Source organism: Muscardinus avellanarius (genome assembly GCF_963383645.1).
Source record: "Muscardinus avellanarius genome assembly, chromosome: 8".
Lineage (NCBI taxonomy): Eukaryota > Metazoa > Chordata > Mammalia > Rodentia > Gliridae > Muscardinus > Muscardinus avellanarius.
The window spans coordinates 33,307,842-33,335,158 of record NC_137794.1 but is presented as its reverse complement, the minus strand read 5'-3'; the positions used below and the strand labels follow the sequence as shown (position 1 = coordinate 33,335,158).

The window sequence follows — 27,317 nt, the reverse complement described above, 5'->3', positions numbered from 1 at the left end:
ACAGCTCAGGGACCAGACACTGGTTTGCTTGGGTGCCCTTGCAGGGAGTTACTTATCTGTATAGAGGCAGGACTTCTAAGTGGTTGCCTGTTTGACTGGTACTTCCAGTCTGTTAGGATCAGCTGCCCTTTATTTCCAAGCTGTGCACTGGAAGACTTTGGGCACCCTTGGTTTTATTTCTTGGCCTGCATAGTCTTAAGCCCTGTGTACATGCATAGCAGCAGCAGCAACAGTAACAGCAACATTTGTTCTTTGTGTGTGTTTGTGGTACTAGGGAATGGGCATTCTACCTCTGAGCTACACTCCTAGCCCTAGTTTTTAAAATAAAAAAAAAATTATTTATTTATTTATTTATTTATTTATTTATTTATTTATTTATTTATGTTGGTACTGGGGTTCCTGGAAACTCTTCTACCTCCGGGCTACACTCCCAGACCTATTTTATTCCTCTTATTTGGAAACAGGGTGTCTTAAGCCAGCACGGCTGGCTTCGAACCTGCATGGTCCGACTGTCTCTGCCTCCCAAGCGTGGGGGATTACAAGCGTGCACCACCACGTCCAGCTAAAATGTTTATTTTAAAGCAGGGTCTCACTGGGTTGATGACAGTCTCACTACTTGCTGAGGCTGTCTTCAAACCTGTGATACTCCCATCTCCACCTTCCAAGTACTGGGATTATAGGTGTGTGCCACCATGCCTGGCAGCATTTGTTCTTAAGTATAGGATTGCCTTTGGTCTTCAACCCTTCATTTTTACTGCTGGGGTGTCTTTTTTATTTTTATTAATTTATTTTTTAAATTGATGCATTGTAGTCATATATCAATCGCATTGGAGTACAAGACTTGAGAGGATATACAAGCACACATCATCCAATTAGCCCTCCTCCAGCCCCCATCCCATTCCCTCCCCCTCCCTCCATCCCACGCTTCTTTGGTGATTTACTTTGATACATTTGTTTATGTACCTCCTGCGTTTTAAAGAGGCTCCGTCCTCCAGTATTACATTCCCTCTGATTGGTCACATTAGTTGCTTCACTATAGGGCCCTTTCTATAGCTCAACCTCTTCCTGTTGCCCTTTTCCTCCTAGTTATTGCTGATTAAGAGAAGCGTCTGATTTATATTTTCTGCAATATTTCTATGTGCATGCTGTGTTGCAAGTACCGATCCCACTCTTGATGGTCCCAGTAGTGGCCTGGCTACTCAGTGGACTGATCCAGACCTCGCTGGCATCAAGGAGCGGCCTTGCCTCATGGGAGGCCCCAGTTCTGGTCTCGCTGGCCCCTGCACCGGTCTAACCCCTAAGCTGGCTTTGGTCCCGGCCTTGGAGGCCACAGGAGTGAACTTGCCTCACACCAGGCTCCGATGCTGGCCATTGGCCCCTGCATCGGCCTAAACCCTTGGCAGGATTCCAATCCCGGCCTCGGAGGCCCCAGCACCTGCCTAGCCTCACGGCAGGCTCCGGTGCCGGCCTCGTTGGCCCCAGCACCGGCCTAATCCCTTGGCAGGTTCCGTTCCTGGCCTAGGAGGCCCCAGTAATGGCCATGTCTCACGGCAGGCTCCGATGCTGGCCTCGCCTCACGGCAGGCTCCGATGCCTGCCTCACTGGCCCCAGCACCGGTCTAGCCCTTCGGCAGGTTGTTATCCTGGCCTCGGAGGCCCCAGTACCAGCCTTGCCCCACGGCAGGCTCCAATGCTGGCCTTGCTGGCCCCAGCACCGGCCTAACCCCTCGGCAGGCTCTTATCCCGGCCTCGGAGGTCCCAGTACCGGCCTTGCCTCACGGCAGGCTCCGATGCCAGCCTCGCTGGCCCCAGCACCGGCCTAACCCCTTGGCCGGCTCCGATACTGGCCTCGGAGGTCCCAGCACTGGCCATGCCTCACGGCAGGTTGCGATGCCGGCCTCACTGGCTCCAGCACCGGCCTAACCCCTTGGCAGGCTCTTATCCTGGCCTCGGATGCCCCAGTACCGGTCTTGCCTCAAGGCAGGCTCCGATCCCGGCCTCGGAGGCCCCAGCACCGGCCTTGTCTTACGGCAGGCTCCAATGCCAGCCTCGCTGGCCCCAGCACCGGCCTAACCCCTCGGCAAGCTCTTATTCTGGCCTCGGAGGCCCCAGCACCAGCCATGCCTCATGGCAGGCTGCAATGCCGGCCTCACTGGCCTCAGCATCGGACTAACCCCTCGGCAGGCTCTTATCCTGACCGCGGAGGCCCCAGTATCGGCCCTGCCTCACGGCAGGCTCCAATGCCGCCCTAGCTCGCCCCAGCACTGGCCTAACCCCTCAGCAGGCTCTTATCCTGGCCTCGGAGGCCCCAATACCGGCCTTGCCTCAAGGCAGGCTCCGATGCCGGCCTCACTGGTCCCAACACCGGCCTAATCCCTCGGCAGGCTCCGATCCCGGCCTTGGATGCCCCAGAACTGGCCTTGCCTCATGGCATGCTCCGATGCCAGCCTCGCTGGCCCCAGCACCGGCCTAACCCCTCAGCAGGCTCTTATCCTGGCCTTGGAGGCCCCAGCACTGGTCATGCCTCAAGGCAGGCTCCAATCCCGGCCTCGGAGGCCCCAGCACTGGCCTTGCCTCACGGCAGGCTCCGATGCCGGCCTCGCTGGCCCCAGCACTGGCCTAACCCTTTGGCAGGCTCTTATCCTGGCCTTGGAGGCCCCAGTACCGGCCTTGCCTCAAGGCAGGCTCCGATCCCGGCCTAGGAAGCCCCAGTACCGGCCTTGCCTCACGGCAGGCTCAGATGCCAGCCTCGCTGGCCCCAGCACCGGCCTAACCCCTTGGCAGGCTCTTATCCCGGCCTCGGAGGCCCCAGCACCGGCCTTGCCTCACGGCAGGCTCCAATGCCGGCCTCGCTGGCCTCAGTACCGGCCTAACCCTTGGCAGGCTCTTATCCCGGCCTCGGAGGCCCCAGTACCGGCCTTGCCTCATGGCAGGCTCCGATGCTGGCCTCATTGGCCCCAGCACCGGCCTAACCCCTCGGCAGGCTATTATCCTGGCCTCGGAGGCCCCAGTACCGGTCTTGCCTCACGGCAGGCTCTGATGCCGGCCTCGCTGGCCCCAGCACCGGCCTAACCCCTCAGCTGGTTCCGGACCCGACCTCGGAGGCCCCAGCACAAGCCTTGCCTCATGGCAGGCTCCATTGCCGGCCTCGCTGGCCCCAGCATCGGTCTAACCCCTCGGCAGGTTCCAGTCCCGGCCATGGAGGCCTCAGTAGTGGCCTTGCCTCACAGCAAGCTCCCATGTCGACCACTGGCCCCGGTGCCCGCCTAACCCCTCAGCAGGTTCCGATCACTGTCTCTGTGGTTATTATTTCAAAGGTTCCAGGTATAATGTATCAGATCTCTGCCTCCCCTGAGTATTGGCCACTGGCATTGCCACTGCCTCCACCGTTTCAAATCCTTCCAGGCTCTTTTTCCACTCTGAATATTGTCCAGTGTTCCTAAGCATGCGTGATGGTAGCATTCGACATTTGGTGTAATTTCTCCAAAAAAAAAAATAAAGTTGGTAGGATCCGGTTTCTGCTTCTCCTGAATATAAGTTTCCACCATCATCGCGGAGAACTCTTTCAACACCACATTTCTCCTTGGTCTCCGCTAAACTCTCTCCTTACAGGTGATGTCTGAGATTCTTAACAATATAGAGAAATAGCAGTGCTCTTTCATGGTGAATTTTTCCATAAGTTCCAGTGCATTTAGATAAGTTTTGTCTGCATCTCCAGTGTCCTGGTATCCATAACAGCTTTCTTACCTCCTCTCTGATATTTTTCTTTATGTTTTTCTGTTCTGGGCCCGGTTTCGCCAGGGGTCTGGCGTGCTACTCGCAATTTGGTCTGGGGCCCAGGGTCCCGCGACCCGGGCCCCGGCTGGTGTGCGCCGCGTGCGACCCCCGCCCAGAACCCAGCGTCTTACTGGGCACGGTTTCTCCCGGGGTGTCTTCTTCTACTTCAACAACTTCTTCCTCCTCCTCCTCCTCCTCCTCCTCCTCCTCCTCCTTCTCCTCCTCCTCCTTCTTCTTCTTTCTTCATTTCTGCTTTCTTTTCTCCTTCTCCTTCTCCTTCTCCTTCTCCTTCTCCTTCTCCTTCTTCTTCTTCTTCTTCTTCTTCACTAGAAGGGTAGCAATGGCCAGGCCTCTTGTTTGTAGCCCAACTTTGTCCAGTGGTAAACTTTGGAATCTCTGGATGAGGGTGCATGTGGACTTCCCTGATACTCATTCTTGGTCTTGCCAGTGGGATAGTGTGTTAGTCAGATTCCTGCCTCTGTTACAAATTACCTGAGAAAACAATTTAAAAGGAGGAAAGGTGTCTTTGGCCCCTGGTTTCCAGGTTTCAGTCCATGGTTGGCTGGCCCATTGCCTTTGGGCCCATGGTTGCACAATATATCATAGTGCTGGGAGAGCAGAGTAGAGGAAGACTGTTCACCTCACAGTTTCTGGGAAGAAAAAAGAGTGAGAAGAAATGGTTGGGATCCTAACATCCCCTTGAAGGCCACACCCCAAAGAACTAACTTTCTTCTATAAAGCTGTATCTCCTAAAGTTTCCACCCTCACCCACCCCGTAGTGCCATATGCTTGTGACCAAGCCTTCAACTTATGGGCCTTTGGGGAACATTTAAAATTTAAACCAAGCTGAGCATGGTGGTGCACGTTTGTAATCTCAGTACCTGGGAGGCTGAGACAGGAGGATTGCAGGTTTGAGGCCATCCTCAGCAACTTAAAACTTATTTTTATTTTATAAAATATAAAATCTGGGTAGGGGAATGTACGTTGGAGGTAAAATGTCCCAGAGTTTAATTCCCACTATGATAACAATAGTAGCAAAAAATTCATAACAAATAGGATTTCATCTCTTAGTTTCGAATGGACTGTCACAGTCATGCCATCATGGCTGGACGTCTTTTCCTACCCTCTCTTTCACCTCAGATGGAGAGATATTCCTCGGTATTGAATGATTTAGGGTGTTATAGATACGTCCTAGCTGGGGTGAGTTGCGATTGGGGTTCAGCAGGATGCAGTGCTTTGAGCTCCTTCAGCTGAGGCTGTGGGAGACTTGACAACCATGCGAAATCCCCAGTATCTCTCAGTGACAATTTTTGGCAGACTCTCCACTTGCACACACCTCTCAGCTGACAACTGTTAAATCCAGTCGATTCTATAGTGGTTTTTGTTTGGTGTTTTTGCTTTTGTTTTGTGAAACTTGCGATAGAATCCAGGATCTCTCTTCCACTGAACTCCATCCCCAGCCCATTTTATGTTTTATTTTGAGACAGGGTCTTGTTGAGTTTATGAAGCTGGCCTTGAATTTGTGATCCTCCTGCCTTGGCCTCCCAGTAGCTGGAATTGCAGGCAGGTGCTTGCCTAGCGATTCTGTAGTGTTTCTCACATTTATTTTCCTTTTAATTTTCTTCATCACTACGCCTGATAGTAGCATTTTAATAACTTAGACCCAGCCCTTTTTTTTTTTTTTTGTGGTACTGGGATTCCTGGAAACCCTTCTACCTCCAGGCTACACTCCCAGACCTATTTTTATACTTTTTAAAATTTGGAAACAGGGTCTCTTAAGCTAGCACGGCTGGCTTCCAACCTGTGCGATCCTCCTGTCTCCACCTCCCAAGCGCGGGGATTACAAGTGTGCGCCACCACACCCGGCCGACCCAGCCCTTTTTATTTTTTAATTTAACTCCTGAACAAATTGATTGTACCAAACTTCCTACCTTAATACGCCACTCGTTGTAATTACCTAACACTCAAGCTTAGTTTACCTCCCAATTCTGAAGTTGCACTTCATTCATTTCCTTCGTGTGTGCCTTTGATCACTCTGTGCCCCCTTCCACACATGCCTGTCACAATTTCTGCCCACTCATCAGTGCCCAGTTCCAGTGCCTTCTCTTTCTTAAAACTTTTCATAATTCCTCCAAGTCTAAAAGGCTCTCTTCTTCCTGGATCCTCAAGCTCAGGAATTCCAGGCCAGGTTGGGCAACATAGTTCACTCTCTATCTCTTAAATAAATAGAAAGAATTACAAAAAGAATCTCACCTTCCTTTTGGTCGTCTCTAATAGCAGTTTATGTTGACATCATTTCCTTGTCTCATAGTTTTGCATTTGACTTATCTACCTATTAAATTGTAAGTTGCTTGAGGACATTAATAAATGCTATAAGTGATATATTTCTGTCATTTATAGTACCCAATTATAATGTATTATATGTGGTCAAATACATAATGTATAAATGTTCTGTTGAATAAAACAGTTATATATAAGTATATATATATGTATAGATATACATATACATATACATATACTTATACACATACACACACACACACACACACACACACACACACACACACATATATGAGCTAGGTCGTAATCAGAGCCTCTGATGATGGCCAGAGGCAATCTGGAAGAATTTAATATCCCTTGCAATATCTATCTAATAAGATTAAGAAGGTATGCTTGAGAGATATTATATCCTCAGCTCACTCCCCCTCTTGGGATATAAGTCATTCATTGAGATCTTATCTAATTTGGGACAAACTGAGTACTTTGTTCTTAAAATAATTTCATTTCAATGGTACATATTTTTAGTAGTCTGCAATCTGGTAATTGCTAATAGTAATTGAATATCTTGGCAAACAAAAGAAGACACAACTTATGTGCCCAGGTCATTTTTATTATATCCTTTAGAATTTCTTTTATAATTTATTAAAAAAGAAAAAAGTTTTAGAAAAAGCAATTGAGCTTTCTTTTGCTAACCCTACCATAATTATGATAATGTGTTGAGTTATTGAATTGACACAGTTAGTTGGAGATTTCAGCTGAACATGCACTGGTTAGAGGACTCCCCTGGACTTTCTCTCACATCTACTTAGTTGTTTCCCTTTCCTTCTGCCCTTCTTTTCATAAAAGTGGATTGTATAAAAGAGACTGGACACCTTACTGCCAGTAGCTCTCAGTTCTGTCAGGTTTGGGGCTTTTGCTCTACTTCCTTGAGACAGAGTTAGACATTTCTACAGAGCAACAGTGCTGTCTTGCTGTTCAGTTAGCTATTGAATCAAAAGTTTAAGGCAAGCCCTTTGAAAGGTCTTTAAAAACATTTTCTGAGTTAAGATTTTCTTGACCATTTTCTACCACTTTGCTTTTGATGGGGATTCTTGTTTTATTTTATTGTTGGTAACTAGGTCACATACTGTGAAAGTTTAGCTGTTTCATTTGCTTTAGGTTTTTGCAAAATATATGAGGGAATTTTAGGGCATTGTCCACAAAGACTAATTACATTTACTTTATTTATTTATTTATTTATTTATTTATTTATTTATTTATTTATTTGTGTGTGTATGTATGTATGTATTTTGTGGTACTGGGGGTGGAACCCAGGGCTTTTCTACCTCCAGGCTATACTCCCAGACCTATTTTTTTATATTTTTTATTTGGAAACAGGGTCTCACTAAGTTGCTGAGAGCCTCACTTAAGTAGCTGAGGCTGGTTTTGAACCTGTGGGATCCTCCTTTCTCAGCCTCCCAAGGGCTGGGATTATAAGCGTGCACCACCATGCCCGGCTGACTGATTACATTTAGGTTAGATGGTTACAACTATTTTGTATCTGTGGCTGTGGTGCCAGATAATTAAGATCTAATTTGATATATGTTTGCATTTATGAGTTGAGTAGTTCACATAGCTGATTTGGGAAAGCATTTCTGCAGTAGAGGGGAGCAAAAGTGGAGTAGGTTACAAGGCTGCCTCAGTTACTGGCTACCGATTTGGGTTTGGGTGAGCCAGTTATGTAAAGACTTGGTTCCCTATTTGAAGAGAGAGAGAGAGAGAGAGAGAGAGAGAGAGAGAGAGAGAGAGAGAGAGAGAGTGTGTGTGTGTGTGTGTGTGTGTGTGTGTGTGTGTGTAGGTCTTCAGTAGTGCTAGGGTTTTGTGATTCTGTAATTAGTTTCTCTGCTTGCTATCTTTTCATTCCAAACCATAATTATTACAGATCATTAAGTTATCTCATTGATTGCCTGTTTTCTCCTTTTGGATTATTAAAAGAACACATTTTTAAACCTCATAGAATCAGTGTAGGTGCAGCCTTGATACAGTACAGGAATGTTTTTTTTATATTCTCTTTAACTTAGAAATTCACTCAGATTGAAGATGAATTTACCCTATAATAACTTTTCCTTTCCCAGTTAATTATATAGCATTTTTAAAAATAACTTTTTTTGAGTGCTTTTTGGGGGAGAATTTACTAAAATAGTGATTTTAAACAATTACCACAATTTCCATGAGTAATTTATTTTTAAAAATACCTTCTTAAATTTATTCATTCTCTCTCTCTCTCTCTCTCTCTCTCTCACACACACACACACACACACACACACACACAACCAAACAAAAAACTGTTGTTTGTTACACTGTATTTTTGCTGTTACTTTGAATTTAATTGGTTATATAGTTATTTTTGCTATTTAATATATCCATTTGTTTTACATTTTTTCCTTGTTAATACATGCTAAGTTTAATGTTGTATATACTGAAATAATTTAGGATACTATCAGGAGTGTAAGAGCATAGTTTTTTTTTCTCTCAAAGATGTTCCTCTAGCAGTTGGTTTGAGAAACCTTGGCATATGATATTGAGCATTATTGTCTCATAGTAATAATGGCCAAATTTCAACCTAAAAATTGCTTAGAATTAAGTGACTCTATCACTTAAAAATTAATCACTATGATGTAACCTCCTGAAATATACCATAAAATAAGTAATCCATTAACATGTATATGGGTGATTGGGTTTTTGAAATACTATGATCTGGCCTCATTTTTAGTTTCTCTGATTTTGACTGTATTTCTTTCTCAGTATTATTTTGGTTATCACCCATGAAACAATTTAAACCTGTCTGTGTCAGGGCCTGTTCTAGGTACCCCAGGCAGCTGGGTACCGTTCTCCTCTGTGTACTTGTGAGAGTCTGTGGTCTCTATTCACTGTCACATTTTTCCATTATTAAATGAAAAATTTCATGTGTATATCATTAGTGCCTAGCTCTTCCACTCAGGTGTGAATGTTACTTACCTGTAGCTAACTTCAACTAAACTTTTGCCTGCCTTACTGCCATATCTCTACTTCTTAGTATTTACTTGGTTGGATGCTACTGAGTCATGGTCGTCACAGACGTGAATGTCTTTTTAGTCCCAAACAAAGGGTCTTTTAAGCCTGTTTGAAGAATATTTTCAACTGACAAGAAACCCAGGGCATCATGCTGGATACTATAGGGTGTCCAAAGGCGAATGAGATCATCTGTGTTCTCAGAAGAGGAGCTTACAGTGTTTATTCTTGCCATCCATAGATCCTTAGATCTGCTTTGGGCTTTGCTAGACATGAGCACTGCTGGATTTACACCCAGGGTTGTAGAGTCACTGATTAGAGGATGTTTATGTTTAATAAAACATCTATTCAGAAGTATTTTTTGCTCTTGATTGATTTTCATTTTTCGTGTTCCTTTCTTCTTCATTATAATGTCCCGGATCTGTTCTCCATGAGCGTTCAGAAAAAGAGGCAGAATTTACAGGACACGTTTCACAACCAGTCTTTTCTAACCAATGCTTACTGAAATTTATACTGTGAAGACGGTCATAAGATAAATGTAAGCAAACTTTCTCAACCTAGAAACTTCGGAACTGGGCATGTTCTGGAATCATAAAAATAATGTTGCTCTCAACTGAAAGCAGAATTGGACAGAGGGAGCTGTCCAGAGGTGAAACCGGGCCAATGATGGCCCTGCCAAGCCTGTGGGGTCTCTGTAGTCAGGATGAGCCTTCTGAGTTGACCTGGTTGGGCTGAAAAGACCAAGCCTTTCTGTATATTCACACTAATCAATTGATAAATGGGGCCCCTAAGCATGAGGTCAGGCTAGGGTCTGCAGCTGCAACAGTATGGTTGGGGCTCAGGTGTTATCCAAGAACAGTTTCAATGCAGAGCATTGAGCTGGGTTATCTTACAGATGGGCTGCATGCATCACAGCATCTACTACAACTCTGTCTGGATTGCTTATTCAACCTTCATTTTCACTTTCTAGCACTGAATAATAGCCTAAATTAGAATGCTAATATGTCGTATATTAGGTATGAGTAAGAGCAACATGCTATTTTCCCCCTATTACTTTTCCACTTGGGTGTTAATATTACTTACCTCCAATAATAAGGTGACTGTAAGTCTTGGTTTATCCAGTACAGTCTTTTTTTTTTTTTTTTTGCCTGGAGCTACCTGTTGAGGATCAGTTAACATTGTTATTATTTTTGGCAGTGTTAGGGATTGAACCCAGAGCCTCATGCATGCTAGGCAAGTGCTCTACCACTGAGCCAACACCCCCAGCCACTACTGATTATTTTTAGTAAATCCTACTACTCTTGAGAGTATCCCAGTTTGGGAGATAAATTGTGGAGTCATTTAATCTAGATGTGTTTTTAAAAAAGTGTTTGCAGATGGGCATGGTAGCATACGCCTGTAATCCCTGTGCTCCAGAGGCTGGAACTGGAGGATTGGGGTTCAGGGACAGCCTCAGCAAGCAAGGAGGCACGTAGCAACCTAACAGTACTCTGTTTTAAAAAACCCAAAACAAGTTGGGAATGGTGGTGCACGTTTGTAATCCCAGGATTTGGGAAGCTGAGACGGGAGGACCACTGGTTTGCTGCCAACCTCAGCAACTCAGTGAGGTCCTCTGCAACTTAGTGAGACCCCATTTCAAATCCCCAGTACCACCAGAAAGGAAAAAAAGTTTACATATTGATTCTTTAAGTGTTTTTCTGGCTAGCTTTTATAATAAGTAAAATGATCTGTTTTTTTTTTTAATTTTAGGAGACAGAATGATCTTCTGAACTAGCCTTTTATTTTGGTTTTAGTCAATTCTAATCCAAATGCTTTTCATCTTTATTGATGTTTTTGTCAGCAAACTTAAAAATGTTGTAAAATCACCACATATTCTAGAAAGCCTATGACTCAAATTATATCTATAATGACTTTTAATTCTCTGATTTATTCTGTAGCTTAGTCATAAATATGTATGTTCTCATTTGTCTTTTTAACTTAGGTAATCTGGGACTTGAATTGTTTCCCTGTTGGAGTTATTAATTTTTTGGAAGGATATTTCGACCTACTCACATCTAGGTCCTGAGGAAACACAAGTTGCTTTGAGATGGGCAGTTTTAAATCTTGTTTTCCAGAAATTTTTATGAGAAAAAGAAAAATGCAATTCTATCCCTGGTAGATTTAATAACTAGCAGGGTTACTTTGTTTGCAAAGAAAATTCTGAAATTGGTTATGGTTTCTGAAAAAATGTCTAGGAACAGAAGAGATTGAGAGACTTAGTGGTGTCTTTAGCCTACCAGGAGGTGATCCGGGGCCCCTACTTTTTCCTGATTGTTGTTCTCTTGCCTTCTTTTCACTGTTTTTTGTTTATAGTTGTAGCCAGATGTTGGATGGGAAACAGTGCTCACTGCTGGACTCGGTTTTGCCCATTTCTCTTTTTCTGGCAAGAGAACTCAACTGCTGTTTTTGGTTTGATGTTTGGCATTATAGAGTGGACAGTATCTTTAGTAGAGGATGAATTGCCAGAGATGGATAACTTCTTAATCATGTTTCCTTCACAAAAAACACTGTTAGAAAGTGGTGATGTGATTTCGTGCTTGGTTTTCCACAAATGAGAAGTTGACAAGATAAATATATAAGCGGCCAGCCATCTGGCATTTTCTACACGTTTTCATTGACTCAGGCAATCATGGAATTACATGAACATTTAACTTAAAATTTAAGCAGAAGTAGCAAAATGAAAAAAAAAATGGCAGATTTTATGAATACAATTTTTTTTCTAGTTTTTTTTCAGCAATGTTTACCTGAACTGTTAAAATTTATCTAAGTTCTAGAAAGAAGTAATTCAGATAATATTTACTTTTCTTCTGACTCCATCAAAGCTGTTGGATACGGAGGAACTGGTATGGAGCAGGCATGATTTGCCTTCAGATGAATTAAAAGCACTTATGGCTCAACTAATTAAATATTGGTTGAGTTTGGTTTATAGCACTCTGAGGTAGACTGGGCCTTGCAGTTTTCTTTGAGCCTCAGAAACTGGTCATTATAGACTTCAGCTGCCTTTGGAGTTTCAACTAATTCCACATTTTAGTCATCACCAAGATGCATGTTTTAAACCATGATGTATTTCAGGGATATCTATTTTTAGTATCACCCAAGCTAAAGAGTATGGTCTACTTGAGATTATTTTATTATTACATACATACAATTTAATAGTGTGGAATTTGAGAAATTTGATTTCAAGTATCAAAGAGACAAGTTCAGTTACCTCAGAAAAAGACATATAAAGTGGATTTTTAAATAAAAAGAAACCTACCTCCCATTTTATAATTTTTTTTTTTTTTTGGTGGAGATGGAACCCAAGGGCATTCTACCTCTGAACTATACCCTCAGCCCTATTTTTTATTCTTTATTTTGAAACTGGGTCTCACTGAATTGCAAAGAGCCTCACTAAGTGGCTGAGGCTGTCTGGGAACCGTGATCTTCCTGTCTCAGCCTCCCGAGTGCTGGGATTACAAGTGTGCACCACCACACCCAGCTTGTATTCTTTTAAAATTAGTATTTTATTAGTCCCAGTCACCTGGGAGGCTGAGGCAGCATGATTGTAAGTTTGAGGCCAGTCTCAGCAACTTAGCGAGACTGTCTCAAAATAAAAAGTAAAAAGGGCTGTGGATATAGCTCAGTGGCAGAATATTCCTGAGTTCCATTCATGGGTACCATAAAAAAAAAAAATTAAGGAACACTTTGCAGGTGCAAGCAGCACTAGTTATTTGTCCTAGCCTGGCTCACTGCCCTTCCCCACCACTCCTCTCGCTCTACATGGATGGTCTTCTGATGTTCTGGCTTCTCAGTTTCCCACCCTCCTCCCTCTGGTGATCTTGCTCCTCATCTATCTCAGCCTCGTGTTGTTACTGTCACACTCTTGTACTCTCATCGGTGACTGCGGTCTCTCCATATTCTCCCTGTGAGCTTCCCAGCTCTGGACCACAGCCTGATCTCCGAAGCTCCTACTGCTTTTACTTTGGCAGTCTTATGGCTCCTAAGAGTCATAGGTTTCATCCCCTGTTGCTGTCTTCTCTCCAGCTGGAGGTTACTCTTTTTCTCTCCCCCTACCCCTTCACAGCAAAGTTTCTCCACATATTTGTAAGGACTCATTGTCTTCAATATTTTCCTTTTCATTCTCACCCGAAGTTACTACAGTTAAGTTTTGTTTTTTTCCTTCCTGTACTTGGGAGAGACTGTCATGACAAGGTCACCCATGATAATATTTTCAGCCTTCATCTCACTGTCTAATAGCATGTGAGCAGCCTGATCAGTTTCTCTTTGGAAACAATTTCTTCATGTGGCTTCTAGGGCAGCACCTTCTCTTAGTTTCCCCCCAAACTCTTTAGCCTTTTTTCTCCCATCTTAATTTTGCTGATTATCTCTCACCTGCTGCCCTCTTAATGTTGGGATATCTAGAGCCACCCTCTGATCTCTTCTTTGGCCCCTAGGTTCCTATGTGAATTTACTAAGTAATCACATCCCATTCCATGGCATTAGATGCGTCTGTATGCCTAAGGCTTCTAACTCATATTGTCTAATCTCTAGCTCTACCTCTGAAGACACCTCAAGGTATGTACCTCTGAAGGTGAAGTTCTGAATCTCTCACTCCAACATGCGTTTTCAGTTTCTTCATAATGTTGTTTCTCTATAACTGGCAACTCTCTCCTTTGGGTTCCTCAGGCCAGAAGTCTTTTAATCATCCTTCCCATTTTTCTGACTCATACACGATATCCATTTTATCAGAAAATCATTATGGCTCCAATTTTAGAATATATTGAGGCTCATACCTTCTTCCCACCTTCTCTGCTATTATACATCATCATCTCTTACTGCAATCAGTATTGCAGTGTACTGTAATCAGTCTTGTCCTGTCCTTGCTATTTACAGACTCTTCACAAGTTGCCAGAGGGATCCTTTTGAAATGGGGGTCTGAAATGCACGACTTTGCTCAATGACTTCCTGTTTCTCTCACGTATCTGCTTTCTGACTCACCTTTTCTCACAGTAAATGTTAGTGTTTACAGTGGCCTTCAAGGCTTCCCTGATTGGGGCTGCCTTCTCAGCCTCTTTGGTCTTTTGTCTTTATCTCTTGCCAGGATTTCTCTTGCCCACATGCTTGGGATGGACTCTTTTTTTTTTTTTTTTTTCCTGATGTGCTAAATGTGCTTTTACCAGGGTCTTTGTACTTGCTGACCCCTCAGTCCAAACATTTATTCCCTTGGATATGTGTATGGTATACTTTCTTGTTTCATTTCAACTCTTAAATGTCATCTCTCAGTGGGACATTCTTGATCTCTGTCCCTACTTGAAATCATAGTAGTTCCCCTCCCCCCCATTACTTGCTATTCCCTGATTTGTTATTCTTTTTATTTTATTTATTTATTTATTTTTTGTTTTGGTGGTACTGGGGTTTCTGAAAACCCTTCTACCTCTGGGCTACACTCCCAGAACGATTTTTATACTTTTTTTTTATTTGGAAACAGGGTCTCTTAAGCCAGTGCGGCTGGCTTCGAACCTGCGAGATCCTCCTGTCTCCGCCTCCCAAGCTTGGGACTTACAAGCATGCACCACCACACCTGGCGCCTGATTTGTTATTCTTCACAGCACTTGTCAGCAAACACATCCTCTATTTTACTTCTTTATTTTGTTTTTATTGTCTCTTTCCCCAGAATGGAATGTAAGCTTGATGGGGATACCCATTTTTGTCTTGTTTTGTTTTGTTGCCATTTTCCTAACACACAAAGTTAAGTGGTTATATATATGTTAAGCACTTAGTAAACATTTTTTTAATAAATATGTGAAGTATGTTAGTATTTTCATTGTGATTCTTATGTTACATATATAAGGAATGGAGCCACAGAGAATTTGGGTTTTGTGGAGATAACATTTAAATCCTGGTCTGTGTTGCCTGGTGGTGTGATCACCAATGTATTAATTAATCTGCCAGCATGGTATGCCATGAACTTCATATTGAGTTAATTGCATTATGCAATATAGAAAGTCATCAATATTGTATCTCATTAGTGCTCAATAAATATTTGGGAAAAATTGGAACAGACTTTTAACTTTAATTCATTGTTGAAGCACTTTTGTTAGATCATGTAGACATGGAGAGATTTGATACTATTTCCTTTGGAGTAAGTTACGAGAACTTCAACTTTTCTGCCTTCTAACAGCAAAAGGCTATATTTTCTTACCAAGATGAAAAATAGCTGAATCGTATGGACTGAAAGCATCATGGAATAAATAAGGATGCTGCTTATTTGGTTAGGGTGGTTCAGGTATTCCAGGGATGTGGATTCCACTGGAGGCAGCTGGAACTTATGTTCATTTTCTACCATTGAATTCTTTGTAGTTGAGTGGAAGCATAGATTTTCAAAAACAATGGAGCTACTTGCAGTCAAGTAGGGAATTGATGAGGAATAGAGGTCACACTTCCAGAAGATAGTCACAGATCACGATGTGCATGAATCACACTTTGAAGTTTCTGCAGCTGCTTTTAGAGTTGCAAACGACAGGATGTGTCTAGTCGGCATTTGCCAACACCTGCCCTATTTATGGTTCATATTCAAAGGGAATGATTGGGCTGAAAGTGAATTCTATGTACTGGGAAGAACTGATATCCCTGGTTATAGAAATGAATATGAATACTGGATCTACCCTCAAGCTGTTAGCTACCTGGCCAGACCATGGCCATTATTGCCTCCACTCAGGTCCCCCCAGTTAGAATTTGCCATGAAAGCCTGACATTAGCTGAGATGTGGTGGAATTTCAAGTGAGAATGAAGTGTTGTGTTCATACAGTTGAATCTAGTGCTTTGAATGGAAGGCCTGAGGGGTTTATCAAACTCCTCTTCTTTAAATAGTCTCATGCTCCAGATTTCTGTCTCTTCTTTAGTGGGCATAGCTGAAATTTCCTGCTCAGCTTTTCAGCTTTCAGAAGTTACATTCTGTTGAAATTTTAGAGTGTCCCGTAGGTATGGAATCAGCAAGTGTTTGACTGTTCAAGATTTTGAGGTGCCTCCATGTGATGCCCTTTAATGGAAATACTTCCTCAGTTTCCAGCCATTGGCAGCCCCAGACATGACATATTAAGGCATTAAGACTAAGTCTGGTATTTGAATTCTAGCTCTCTTTGACATGCAGACTGGAGAATCCCTGTGGACGAACCTTATGAATGTCACTCATCCACTGCACATCACTTGTTTCGAGGGTCAGGTCTCAGTTTATGTCTGCTTTTGCTGCTTCTTTGTCTCTGAGTAGTTGTTTTATTTGCTCAGAATTGATGATCATTAAACACAGGAAGGTTAAAGAGGCAGCTCTTTCATTATCTTCAGAACTTCAATAACTTAGAACATATAGTTTTCTATTATCATTCAGTTCAAAACACTTTCTATTTCTCATTATAATTTCTTCTTTGAGCCATGCACTATTTATTTTATTTGATTTTTATTGGTGCATTGTGGGCATACATTTAATGGAGTACAAAATGGTAGACACATACATGCACACATCACTCATTTAGCCCTTCCCCAATTCCCATCCCATTTCCTTCCCCTCCTTCCTTCTCATGCTTGGCTTAGTGGTTGACTTTGATATGTTTGTGAATGTACATTATATAAATCAGGGAATTTCCCTCTTTCCCCATCTCATCCCCCTCAATTAGGTCTCCTCATTTGGTCATCTGTGATTTCTCCTTCTTTGTCTAGAGTTCCTCATATAACCCTTTGTCTCCCTAGTTTCCACATATTAGGGAGAGAATCTATTTTTTTTTTTGTTTTTTACTTTTTGTGACTGAGACTAATCTCACTTAGCATAGTGTTTTCCATTCCATCCTTTTTACCCACAAATGACATAATTTTATTATTTATGGCTGAGTAAAATTCCATTGTGTACATATTCCATAGTTTTATAATTCATTTATCTGTGTGGCTATGAATGTGTATTAGTTTGGTAGTTTGGTTTCCATTCTTTTGGATAGATACCCAGAAGTGGTGTTGCTGGATCATATGGTATGTTCGGTCCCATTCTTCTGAGGATCCTCTATACTGTTTTGCAAAGTGGTTGTACTAATTTGCAATCCCACCAGCAATTTAATAGAGTTTCTACTTCTCCACATCCTTGCCAGCATTTGTTGTTGTTTGTGTTTTTAAGGATTGCCATTCTAGTTAGGATTAGGTGAAATCTCAGAGTAGCTTTGATTTGCATCTTTCCAATAGCTAATGAGGTTGAACATTTTTTATACATTTATCAATCATTTGAATTTCTTCTTTTGTGAAGTGTCTATTTAGTTCATTTGCCCATTTTTTGATTGGATTATTTGTTTTCTTAGTGCTAAGTTTCTTGAGTTCTCTGTATATTCTAGGTATTAGTCCTCTATCGGAGGAGTAGGTGGCAAAATTTTTCTCCCATTCTGTCGGTTCTCTGTTGAGGTTCTTAATAGTTTTCTTTGCCATACAGAAGCTCTTCAGTTTAATTAAATTCCACGTATTGATCTGCCTTTTGGTTTCTTGTGCCTTTGGGGTCTTGTTGAGAAAGTTTTTTGTTGAGGTGTTGGACTTATGCCCTCTTCAAGGAGCTTCAAGGTCTCTGGTCTGATTTCCAAGTCTTTGATCCATCTTGAATTGACTCTTGTGCAAGGTGAGAAAGTGGGTTTTATTTCCATTTTTCTGCATATGGTTAACCAGTTTTTCTAACACCCTTTGTTGAAGAGGCTATCTTTTTTTCCAATATATGTTTTTGGCCGATTTATCAAAAACCAATTGGCCCTAGGTGTGTGTTTGTGTCTTCTATTCTGCTCCATTGGTCTATGTGTCTGTTTTTGTGCCGATACCATGCTGTTTTTATTACTATAGCTTTGTAGTATAGTTTGAAGTCAGGTATTGTGATGCCTCCTGCATGTTTTATTTTTTAATTTTTAATTTTTTTTTTTGTAATGGAACCCAGGGGCATTCTACCTCCGAGATACACCCCAGCCCTATTTTTTATTCTTTATTTTGAAACAGTGTCTCACTGCATTGCAAAGGGTCTCACTAAGTAGTTGATGCTGTCTGCAAACCACGATCCTCTTCTCTGAGCCTCCCAAATGCTGGGTTGACAAGTGTGCATCAGCATACCCAGGCATCCTACATGTTTTTGTTGCTGAGAACAACGTTGGCTATTCTATTCTGGATTTTTTTTTTTGTTATTGTTGTTATAAATGAATTTAAGGACTGATTTTTCTATGTATGTGAGGGACGACCGTGGTAGTTTAATTGGTATTGCATTGGATCTGTACATCACTTTTAGAAGAATGGGTATTTTGGTAATATTTATTCTGCCTATCCAAGAACATGGAAGATCTTTTCATCTCCTAAGGTCTTTTTGTGTTTGTGTGTGTGTGTGTGTGTGTGTGTGTGTGTGTGTGTGTGTGTGTGTTACTGGGGATGGAACCCAGGGGCTTTTCTACCTCCGAGCTACACCCCAGCCCTATTTTTTATTTTGAAACAGGGTCTCACTAAGTTGCTGAGAGCCTCACCAAGTAGCTGATCCTGGCTTTGAACCTGTGAGATCCTCCTGTCTCAGCCTCCCAAGCACTGGGATTTCAAGCATGTGCCATCACTCTCGGCTCTCCTGAGGTCTTTTTTTATTTCTTTTTTCAATGTTTTATACATTTCTATATAGAGGTCTTTTACCTCCTTGGTTAGGTTTATTCCTAAGCATTTCATTTTTTGTGTGTGGAATATTCTGAGTGGAAGTGTTTTCTAGATTTCTTTTTCAGTGGATTTATGGTTGACATACAGGAAAGCTTCTAATTTTTTAAGATTGATTTTGTATCCATTCACTTTGCTAAATTTGTTGATCAGTTCTAAAGCTTCTTGATTTAGTTTGTTGGGTCTTCAAAGTATAGTATCATCTCATCTGCAAAGGGATGATTTTCTTTCTTTTTTTTTTTTTTTGTTTCCTATTTGTACTCCTCTGATTTCCTTCTCTGCCTTATTACCCTGTCTAGAGTACTATATTGAGAAGTGGTGATAATGGATATCCTTGTCCTGTTTCTGTTTTTAGAGGGAATACTTGCAGTTTTTCTTTGTTTAATATGATGTTAGTTGTGGGCCTAATGTGTATTCCGTTTATGATGTTGAGGTATGTTCTATCTAGTCCGATTCTCTGCAGTGTTTTTAGCATAAATGAGTGTTGGATTTTGTCAAATGCTTTTTCAGCATCTATTGAAATGATCATGATTGTTGTCTTTGGTTCTGTTTATGTGATGAATTACATAGATTGTTTTTCATATGTTGAACCAGCCTTGCATACCTGCAATGAACTGTACTTGGTCATGGTATATGATTTTCTTGATGTGGTTTTGAATGCGTGTTGCTAGCATTTTTTGTTTAGCAGTCTTGCATCTAAGTTCATCAATGATATAAACCCATAGTTTTCTTTTCTTTAGCTGTCTTTATTTGATTTTGGTATTAATGTTATGTTGGATTCATAGAATGTATTTGGGGGGAGTTCCATTTTTTTCTATTAAATGGAATAGATTGAGGAGTATTGGAATTATCTCTTCTATATAGGTTTTATAAAATTCACTTGGGAAACCATTTGGTCTTGGGCTATTTGTTTAATTGTAGACTGTTTATTGCTGCCTCAATCTCTTTTTATTGCTTGGTTTAAATTTTCTATGTCTTCTTGGTTCAACTTTGGATGATTGTATGTGTCTAGAGAATTGTCAATTTCTTCTAAGTTTTTGATTTTGTTGGAATATAGTTTTTCAAACTAGTTTCTGATAATCCTCTGGATTCTCATGCTATCGGTGATATCTCTTTTTTTTATCTCTCATTTAGGTAATTTAGATTGATTTTCTCTTTTGGTTAGGTTGGCTAGTGGTTTATCTAGCTTTGTTATTTTGGTTTTGTTGATTTTCTGAAAATTTTTTTTATTCTCCATTTCATTGATTTCTGCTCTAATTTTAATAATTTCCCATTTTCTACTGGCTTTGGGGTTAGACTGTTTCTATTTTTTGAGGGATTTGAGGTATATCATTAGGTTATTTGGTAATTTTCTGTTCTTATGTGGGCACTCAGTGCTATGAATTTTCCTCTTAATATTGTCTGTAGGGTGTTGCAGATGTTTTGATAATGTATCTTTTATTTTCATTTCCTAGAAATGCATTTCTTTCTTTCTTTCTTTTTTTTTTTTTTGCGGGTCTGGGGATGGAACTCAGGAGCATTCAACTTCTGAGCTATACCGCCTGGCCAATTTTTTATTCTTTATTTTGAAACAGGGTCTCACTAAGTTGTGGAGGGCCTCACTAAGTACCTGAGGCTGTCCGCGAACTGCAATCCTCCAGTCTCAGCTTCCTGAATGCTGGGATTACAAGCGTGCGCCACCATGCGTGGCTGGAATTTATTGATTTCACCCTTTACTTCTATGACCCATTCCTCCTCCAGCAGTGTGGTGCTCAGTCTCCATGTGTTTATATGGTTACTCTGGATCTTTTTATAGGTGATTTCTAATTTCATTCTATTGTAGTCTGAAAAAAACACAAGGGTGTATGTCACATTTTTTGAGTTTGCTAGTACTCACTTTGTGGCCTAGGATGTGGTTTATTTTGGAAAAGGTTCCGTGAGCAGCTGAGAAACGTGTGAATTCTGCTGTAGTTGGGAAAAATATTCTGTATTTGTCAATAGGTCAATTTGGTTTATGGTGTTCTTTAGGTCTGAGGCATCTTAATGACCTTTTTTCTAGAAGATCAGCCTAGCATTGTGAGACTAGTGTTGAAGTCTTTCAGTATTACTGTGTTGGGATCTGTGTGTGACTTAACATAAAAAGAGTTTGTTTTATGAAAGTGGCTGCACCTGTTTGGGTATAAATTGCTGGATTGTTCCTTATGAATAAAAAAAGGACCTGCTTTGTCTCTTCTGATAAGCATGTGCTTGAAGTCTAATTTCTCTCATATCATAGTTGCTACTCCTTCTTGTCTTCAAGTTCCCTTGGCATAGATTACTTTGCTCCAGCCTGTCATCTTTAATTTGTGACTATCTTTACTTGTAAGGTATGTTTCTTGTGGGCAGAATATAGAGGGATTTTGGTTTTAATCTATTTTGCCACCTTATGTCTTTTTATTGGGGAGTTGAGGTCATTTATATTCAGTCTGAATATTGAGAGATGATTTTTAATTCCTAACATTTTGAGTTTTAACTTCTATTTGAGGTAGATTTTGTTTTTCTTTGCTTATTGTTTGATGAAAACGATTGTTTCTCTGATTCTGGCATTTATTACTTATTTTTTCTTTGCAGTTAATCTCTTTGAGTATTTTTTCCAGTGCTGGTTTAGAAGACATAAATTCTTTCAGCTTCTTTTTGTCATTGAAGAATTTTATTTTCCTATCAAATTTGAAAGATAATTTTTCTGGGTAGGAAATTTTTGGCTGTAAGTTGTTTTCTTTCATAGTTTGGAATATGTTTCTCCAGGCCCTCCTGGCTTCATGACTTGGTTTGCGTAGACTGGAGTGATTATAACTGGTTTTCCTCTGAATGTCACTTGTTCTTTTGCTTTTGTTGCCTTTAAGAGTCTCTTTTTGGCTTCCACATTTGTCAACTTGACTATTAATGTGTTGTGGTGAACCTTTTCTCTGATTTGTCTAGTGGGGATTCTATAATTTTCCTGTTCCTGTATAATGACCTCTTTTCCTTTGTTTGGAAAAATTTCTGGTATTACTTCTTTGAAAAGATTGTTGATCCCTTCGGTTTTATCTTCTATTCCCTCTTCTATGCCTGTTATTCTTAGGTTAGCTCTTTTAAGATGGGCTATTATCTTTTCAGTGTCCAGTTCATGCTCTTAAATTGTGTCTTCTAAATTATATACTGTACATCATTTTTTGGAGTTATCATTTTATAAGAACAAAATTCTATTCTCCATGTGGTCTAATTTATTGTTTTTAGTTTGTATTGATGCCTTCACTTCAACGATTGCTTCCTTCACTTCCTTCAGCTTTTTTCTAATTCCTATTCATGGTTTTAGATTCTTTATTTGTTACTTTATTTCTTTCAGGCTCTCCCTAAAATCTTTTCAGAAATTTTATATAATTTCTACTGTTAAAATTTTTTTTACCATTTAATTTTTTTTATTGGTGCAATGTATTCATACATCATAATGGTATAAAGAAATTACTTTTGTAGACATACATGCACACATCGTCCAGTTAGCCCCTACCCGATCCCCACTCCGTTCCCTCCCCATCCCTCCTTCCCATGCTTGGCTTAGTGGTTGACATCTAGTTTTATAGCAATTTATCAAATATTAATGATGATAATCTCACAAAACATTTTCATTTGTCTGATACCAAGCTTTTGAGGACTAAAAGATAACAGTTCAATATTTCTTTTTGCTTTCTTTCTTACCAGAGAATATTTTTTTCTTTTCTTTTTTTTTTTAGGTGAAGCTATCATACATTTATTTATTTATTTTTCAGAAAAAATCTATCCTGATATGGAATATGGACTCTAGATACCCAAAACAATCTCAAAGAAGAACAAAGCTAGAAGATGTATATTTTCTGATTTCAAACCATATAAAGCTACAATAATTGAAACAGTGTAGTACTGTTCTAAAGGCAGATATATAAACCAAAAAAGATTGGATATATATATATATATATATATATATATATATATATATATATATATATATACCAAAAGATTGGAGTTAAATAAAAGCCTAGAGATAAATTCTTCCATATATTGTCAAGTTATTTTTGACAAGGTTTCCACGAACATTTGGTGGAGGAAATAATAATCTTTTAACTAAATATTGTTGAAAAATAATAATTACATGAAAAATAATAAAATTGAACCCTTACCTAACATATATACAAATATTAACTCAAAATATATAAAAGACCTAAATATAAATCTTAATACTATAAACTTTTAGAAGAAAATCTGGGTCATAAAACCTCACAACATTGAAATTGGCAGTGATTTCTTGGATATGATTTCAATGGCATAGGTAACAGAAGAGTATACAAACTCCCTAAAAAATAAAAAAATATTGTATATCCAAAGACAATGTAAACAGAGTTAAAAGTTACTGATAGAATGGGATAAAATATTTCCAAGTGCTATATCTGAAGGTATATTAATATTCCAACTAGAAATCCTAAAAAATTAGCAACAATAAAAGCAAACAATACAATTTAGAGATAGGTAAAAGACTAACATAAATAATGAATCTCCACAGATAACCAATCTTAGTTGTCTGTTGGATGGAAAATCTTGTTCCTCTGGTTCTGGTGTGTGTTACTCATTTCTTCTTTATAGTTAATCTCTTTGAGTATTTTCTCTAGCACTGGTTTTGAAGACATAAATTCCTTCAGTTTTTGTTTGTCATGGAAGCTTCTTATTTCTCCATCTAATTTGATAGAAAGTTTTGCTGGTTAGGAAATTTTTGGCTGGCAGTTGTTTTCTTTCAGAGTTTGGAATATGTTACTCCAAGCCCTTCTGGCTCTCATGACTTGTTTTGGGAAGTCTGGAGTGATTCTAATTGGTTTGCCTCTGAATGTCACTTGGCCCTTTGCTTTTGTTGCCTTTAAGATTCTCTGCTTGGCTTCCACATTGGTCCTTTTGACAATTATGTGGCGTGGGGATCCTCTTCTCTGATCCTCTCTAATGGGAGTTCTATAAGTTTCCTGGACCTGTGTATCGACCTCTTGCTCTATGTTTGGAAAATTTTCTGCTATTATTTCCTTGAAAAGATTGTTAATCCCTTTGGTTTCACCTTCTTTTCTCTCCTCTATTCCAATTATTCTTAGGTTAGCTCTCTTAAAATGGGCCCATATTTCTTCAATGTCAGATTCCTGCTGTCGGATATTTTTTTCTAGATTAGAAACTATGCGTTCATTTTTTGAATTATCATCTTGTAGGAGTGAGATTCTATTCTCCATGTCATCTAATCGGTTGTTGAATCGAGGCCTTTACTTCATTAATTGCATCCTTTATCTCTCTTTGGCTCTCTCTGAATTCTTTTTGAAACACCTCTATTATTTCTACAGTTATTTTCCTGATTTGATCTTCTAGAAATCTCTGAATTTCTGTTTTATCAGGTTCTCATGTTGTGGGGTTGTGGGCATTCATTGCTCCATTGTTATTCCTCTTTCCCATGATTTCGGAAGTTTGTGCCTTTTCTGGGTTCTTCCCTGGGTCACTATGACTTCACTTAAGTTGCTGTGGATCTCGAGTCTATGGTATCTCAGTTCCCACTACTCCTTTACTGGGTTGTATTGCAGAGTCTCAGACCCTGGGAGTCAATCGAGGCTGCTTTTGACCATGGGGGGGGGTGCCAGGTTGTGCGTTCTCCTATGGTGTAATATCTCTGCCACAACTACTTCCCCACTGGGTCAAGTCCCTGGGAGTACAGTACTGGGACTTCTCCTCTAGGGGCCCCAATTTGACTCACTGTTGAGTGCGCAGATGGAGCTGTCGTGGACTCGGCGAATTTGCTGCTGCTGCCTCCAGTAGCAATATGGCGCCGCTGCCGTGCCCTCGGCTGTGAGGCTGGCGTATTTCTTTTCTGTTTTTGATCTCCACTCTGAGTCCCTCCAGGGTGCGCTGAGCCCAGCCCCTGGGAGCTTTAGATGCTCCCTGCCGAGAAATCTGCCGAATCCTGCCCGGCTGTTCTGTAGCGGCTCACCTCAGCTCGCTGTCCGCCGCTCCTCTCTGGAGCTTGGTGGGCTGTTGAGTGCATTGGTCTGGTGCTGTCCGGTGAACTCATTGCTGCCGCCAGCAGTAAGGCGCTGCTGCCTCGTTCTTGGGCGTGAGGCCGGTGTATCTCCTCTCTGGTTTCTGAGCTCAGTTATGAGTTCCCTTCCTCTCTGGAGCCTGGTGCTGCAAGGCAAAATGGCGCCTGCCGCTTCACGCCGCGGCTCCGGCTGCAGCACTGCGATCTGGTTTCTGGTGTCTCATTTTTCCAGCCCTCTTTTTCTCTGTCCCTTAAAATTACATTTTTTTGTTTCTCTGCTGATGGTGTTTTCTGGCTATGAAAGGTGCTGATTTTGTGGTAATAGAGATTGGTTGTTAGCGGTGCTCGTCAGCCCCGTTTTGCTCCGTCGCCATCTTCCCGGAAGTCTCTACTCTTAAAATTTTGATTTGTTCTTCTTGTGATCTCTGCAGAGATTCTGTGTTTTCTGGCTCTGTTATTGTGGGTTTGTACGAGCTCATTGTTTTCCTTATATTCCCTCTTCTCATGATTTCAGGTTTTTTACATATGTATCTTTGTTGCTTTTGATAGCTTTCTCTCACTTTATAGGTGTCAGCTGGTATATACAATGGCAAGTGTTGTATTCAGTGGTGAAGATTGGAATGGCAGATTTCACTCCCATCTTCACCAGGATGAACCATAAAGTCTCAGACCTTGCAAGAATGAGGCACAGGGATGGATAGTTCACTTCTGGTGTTGTTGAGCACTGCTCTGGATCTCTGGAGAACGCAGTGAGCTCGGCCATTGCTGTTGTAGGTTGTAGCCAGGGTCTGGGCAGGAGGAGGCGATCACCTACAGTTCTGGTGAGCTGCACCTGCTTACTTCTTTTCCAGTCTTAGGCTTTTTTGCTGGAAGGGTCTCTTGAGGCTATAGTTCCAGCAGTCCCAGCATGGTGAGGAAAGATGGCACAGCTGCAGTGCTCGCAGCCAAGGCTATTGGAGGCAGATAGGATACTTTTCTTTTCTCTCTTCTGCCTTCTATTTTTTTTTTAATTTCTTTTGCCTTTTAATTTCTGGTTCTTTGTTCAAATTTATGCCGGTTTCTTTCTTTTATCAAGATGCTGTTTTCATGGTGATAGAGATCGAGTGTCAGCAGGACTGATATGTGCTGCTTCCCTTGGTTGCCATATTCCCAGAAGTGAGCCATGCCCTATTTAGGCATGTATTAAAAAAAAAAAAAAAAAAAAAAAAAAAACAACCTTTCTAACATAAGGCTTTTCTAATTATTTTTCATTTTTTATTTATACCATAATTCTACCATAGTCAGATAGCATTATACCTCTGTATGACCTTAATTCTTTAAAAGTTGATAAAATGGATTTATAGCTCAGTATTTTATCAATTAATGTCAGTGATCGCTGTTTACTTCAAAAAAATTTGTGTTCTTAATTTTTGGGTCAACTGTACTGCATATATCATTTGGGTCTTGTTTGCTAATTGTGTTAAAATCTTCTATCTTTTTTGTTTACCTCTTCCCTTCCTCCCTGTTTTTTTGGTATACCGTTTATATCAGTTACATGAATTGGTTTACTAAAGGTAATCCATTATATTGTGAATTTGTCCATTTCTCCTTTGTTTGTTTTGTTTTTTTTCCTCATTTGTTTGGAGTTTATTATTTCACTTTAGGATTATTATGCCCTGCGTGTGAATCAAACTCTTTAATATGAATTTTACCTCTTAATCTCTTGTAATGTCATTTCCCTTTAAGTCTGCTTTATCTGCTATTAACATGGTAACATCAACTTTTCTTTGTTATTTATTGTGTAATGTTTTCTTTTCTTTATTTGTAATTTATTTTTATGTTTTCTTTCAAGATGTTGGGTTTTGCTTTCTTTTATCCCAGTGCTGGTATAACAGTATTTCTTTTAATTGGAATATTTATATTATTCACAGTTAATTACTGATTACATTTAAATTAACCATCATACTTCTTATTTTACTCTATCTTCTTTTTCTGTTCTGTGCTTCTCCATCCCAGCATTATTAGATTACTGAATTTTGAGATGTATTGTGCAACACTTTACTCTGGTTGGTCATACTGTCTACTTTCTTCTTTTCTTTTAAAGGAAAAGACAGAGTTTTCAATACCCCATTGTGTGAACAAGGAATTGTTGGATTTGGAATTGGGATTGCAGTCACTGGTGCTACTGCGATTGCAGAAATTCAGTTTGCAGATTATATTTTTCCTGCTTTTGATCAGGTAAGTATATCTTATTGTATTGTAAATACCATTTGTAAGGTTGTTGAGTCAATGAAGTATTGAAGTTTTGCTGTGTTGCCTCCACCCTGCCACCCCCCACCTTAGGCACATTTTGTTATTCCTTTTTTTTTTGTGTGTGGGTCTGGGGATGGAACCCAGGGGCATTTGACCTCCGAGCTAAATCCCCTGCCCTATTTTTTATTCTTTATTTTGAAACCGGGTCTCACTGAGTTGCAGAGGGCCTCACTAAGTAGTTGAGGCTGTCCACAAAC

The 27,317-nt window shown here is 40.6% G+C and overlaps 1 protein-coding gene across 2 annotated transcripts in view; it reads left to right on the top strand.

The window, feature by feature from the left end:
* BCKDHB (branched chain keto acid dehydrogenase E1 subunit beta) overlaps positions 1-27,317 on the top strand; it is a gene marked incomplete at its 3' end in the record, with an annotated part of 243,016 nt that overhangs the window by 51,617 nt on the left and 164,082 nt on the right. For both annotated transcript variants that reach the window (XM_080700664.1, XM_080700665.1), the window contains one exon: positions 26,912-27,045. In XM_080700664.1, coding sequence (XP_080556790.1) covers positions 26,912-27,045 — 134 coding nt within the window. The remainder of the gene's footprint in view (positions 1-26,911; positions 27,046-27,317) is intronic.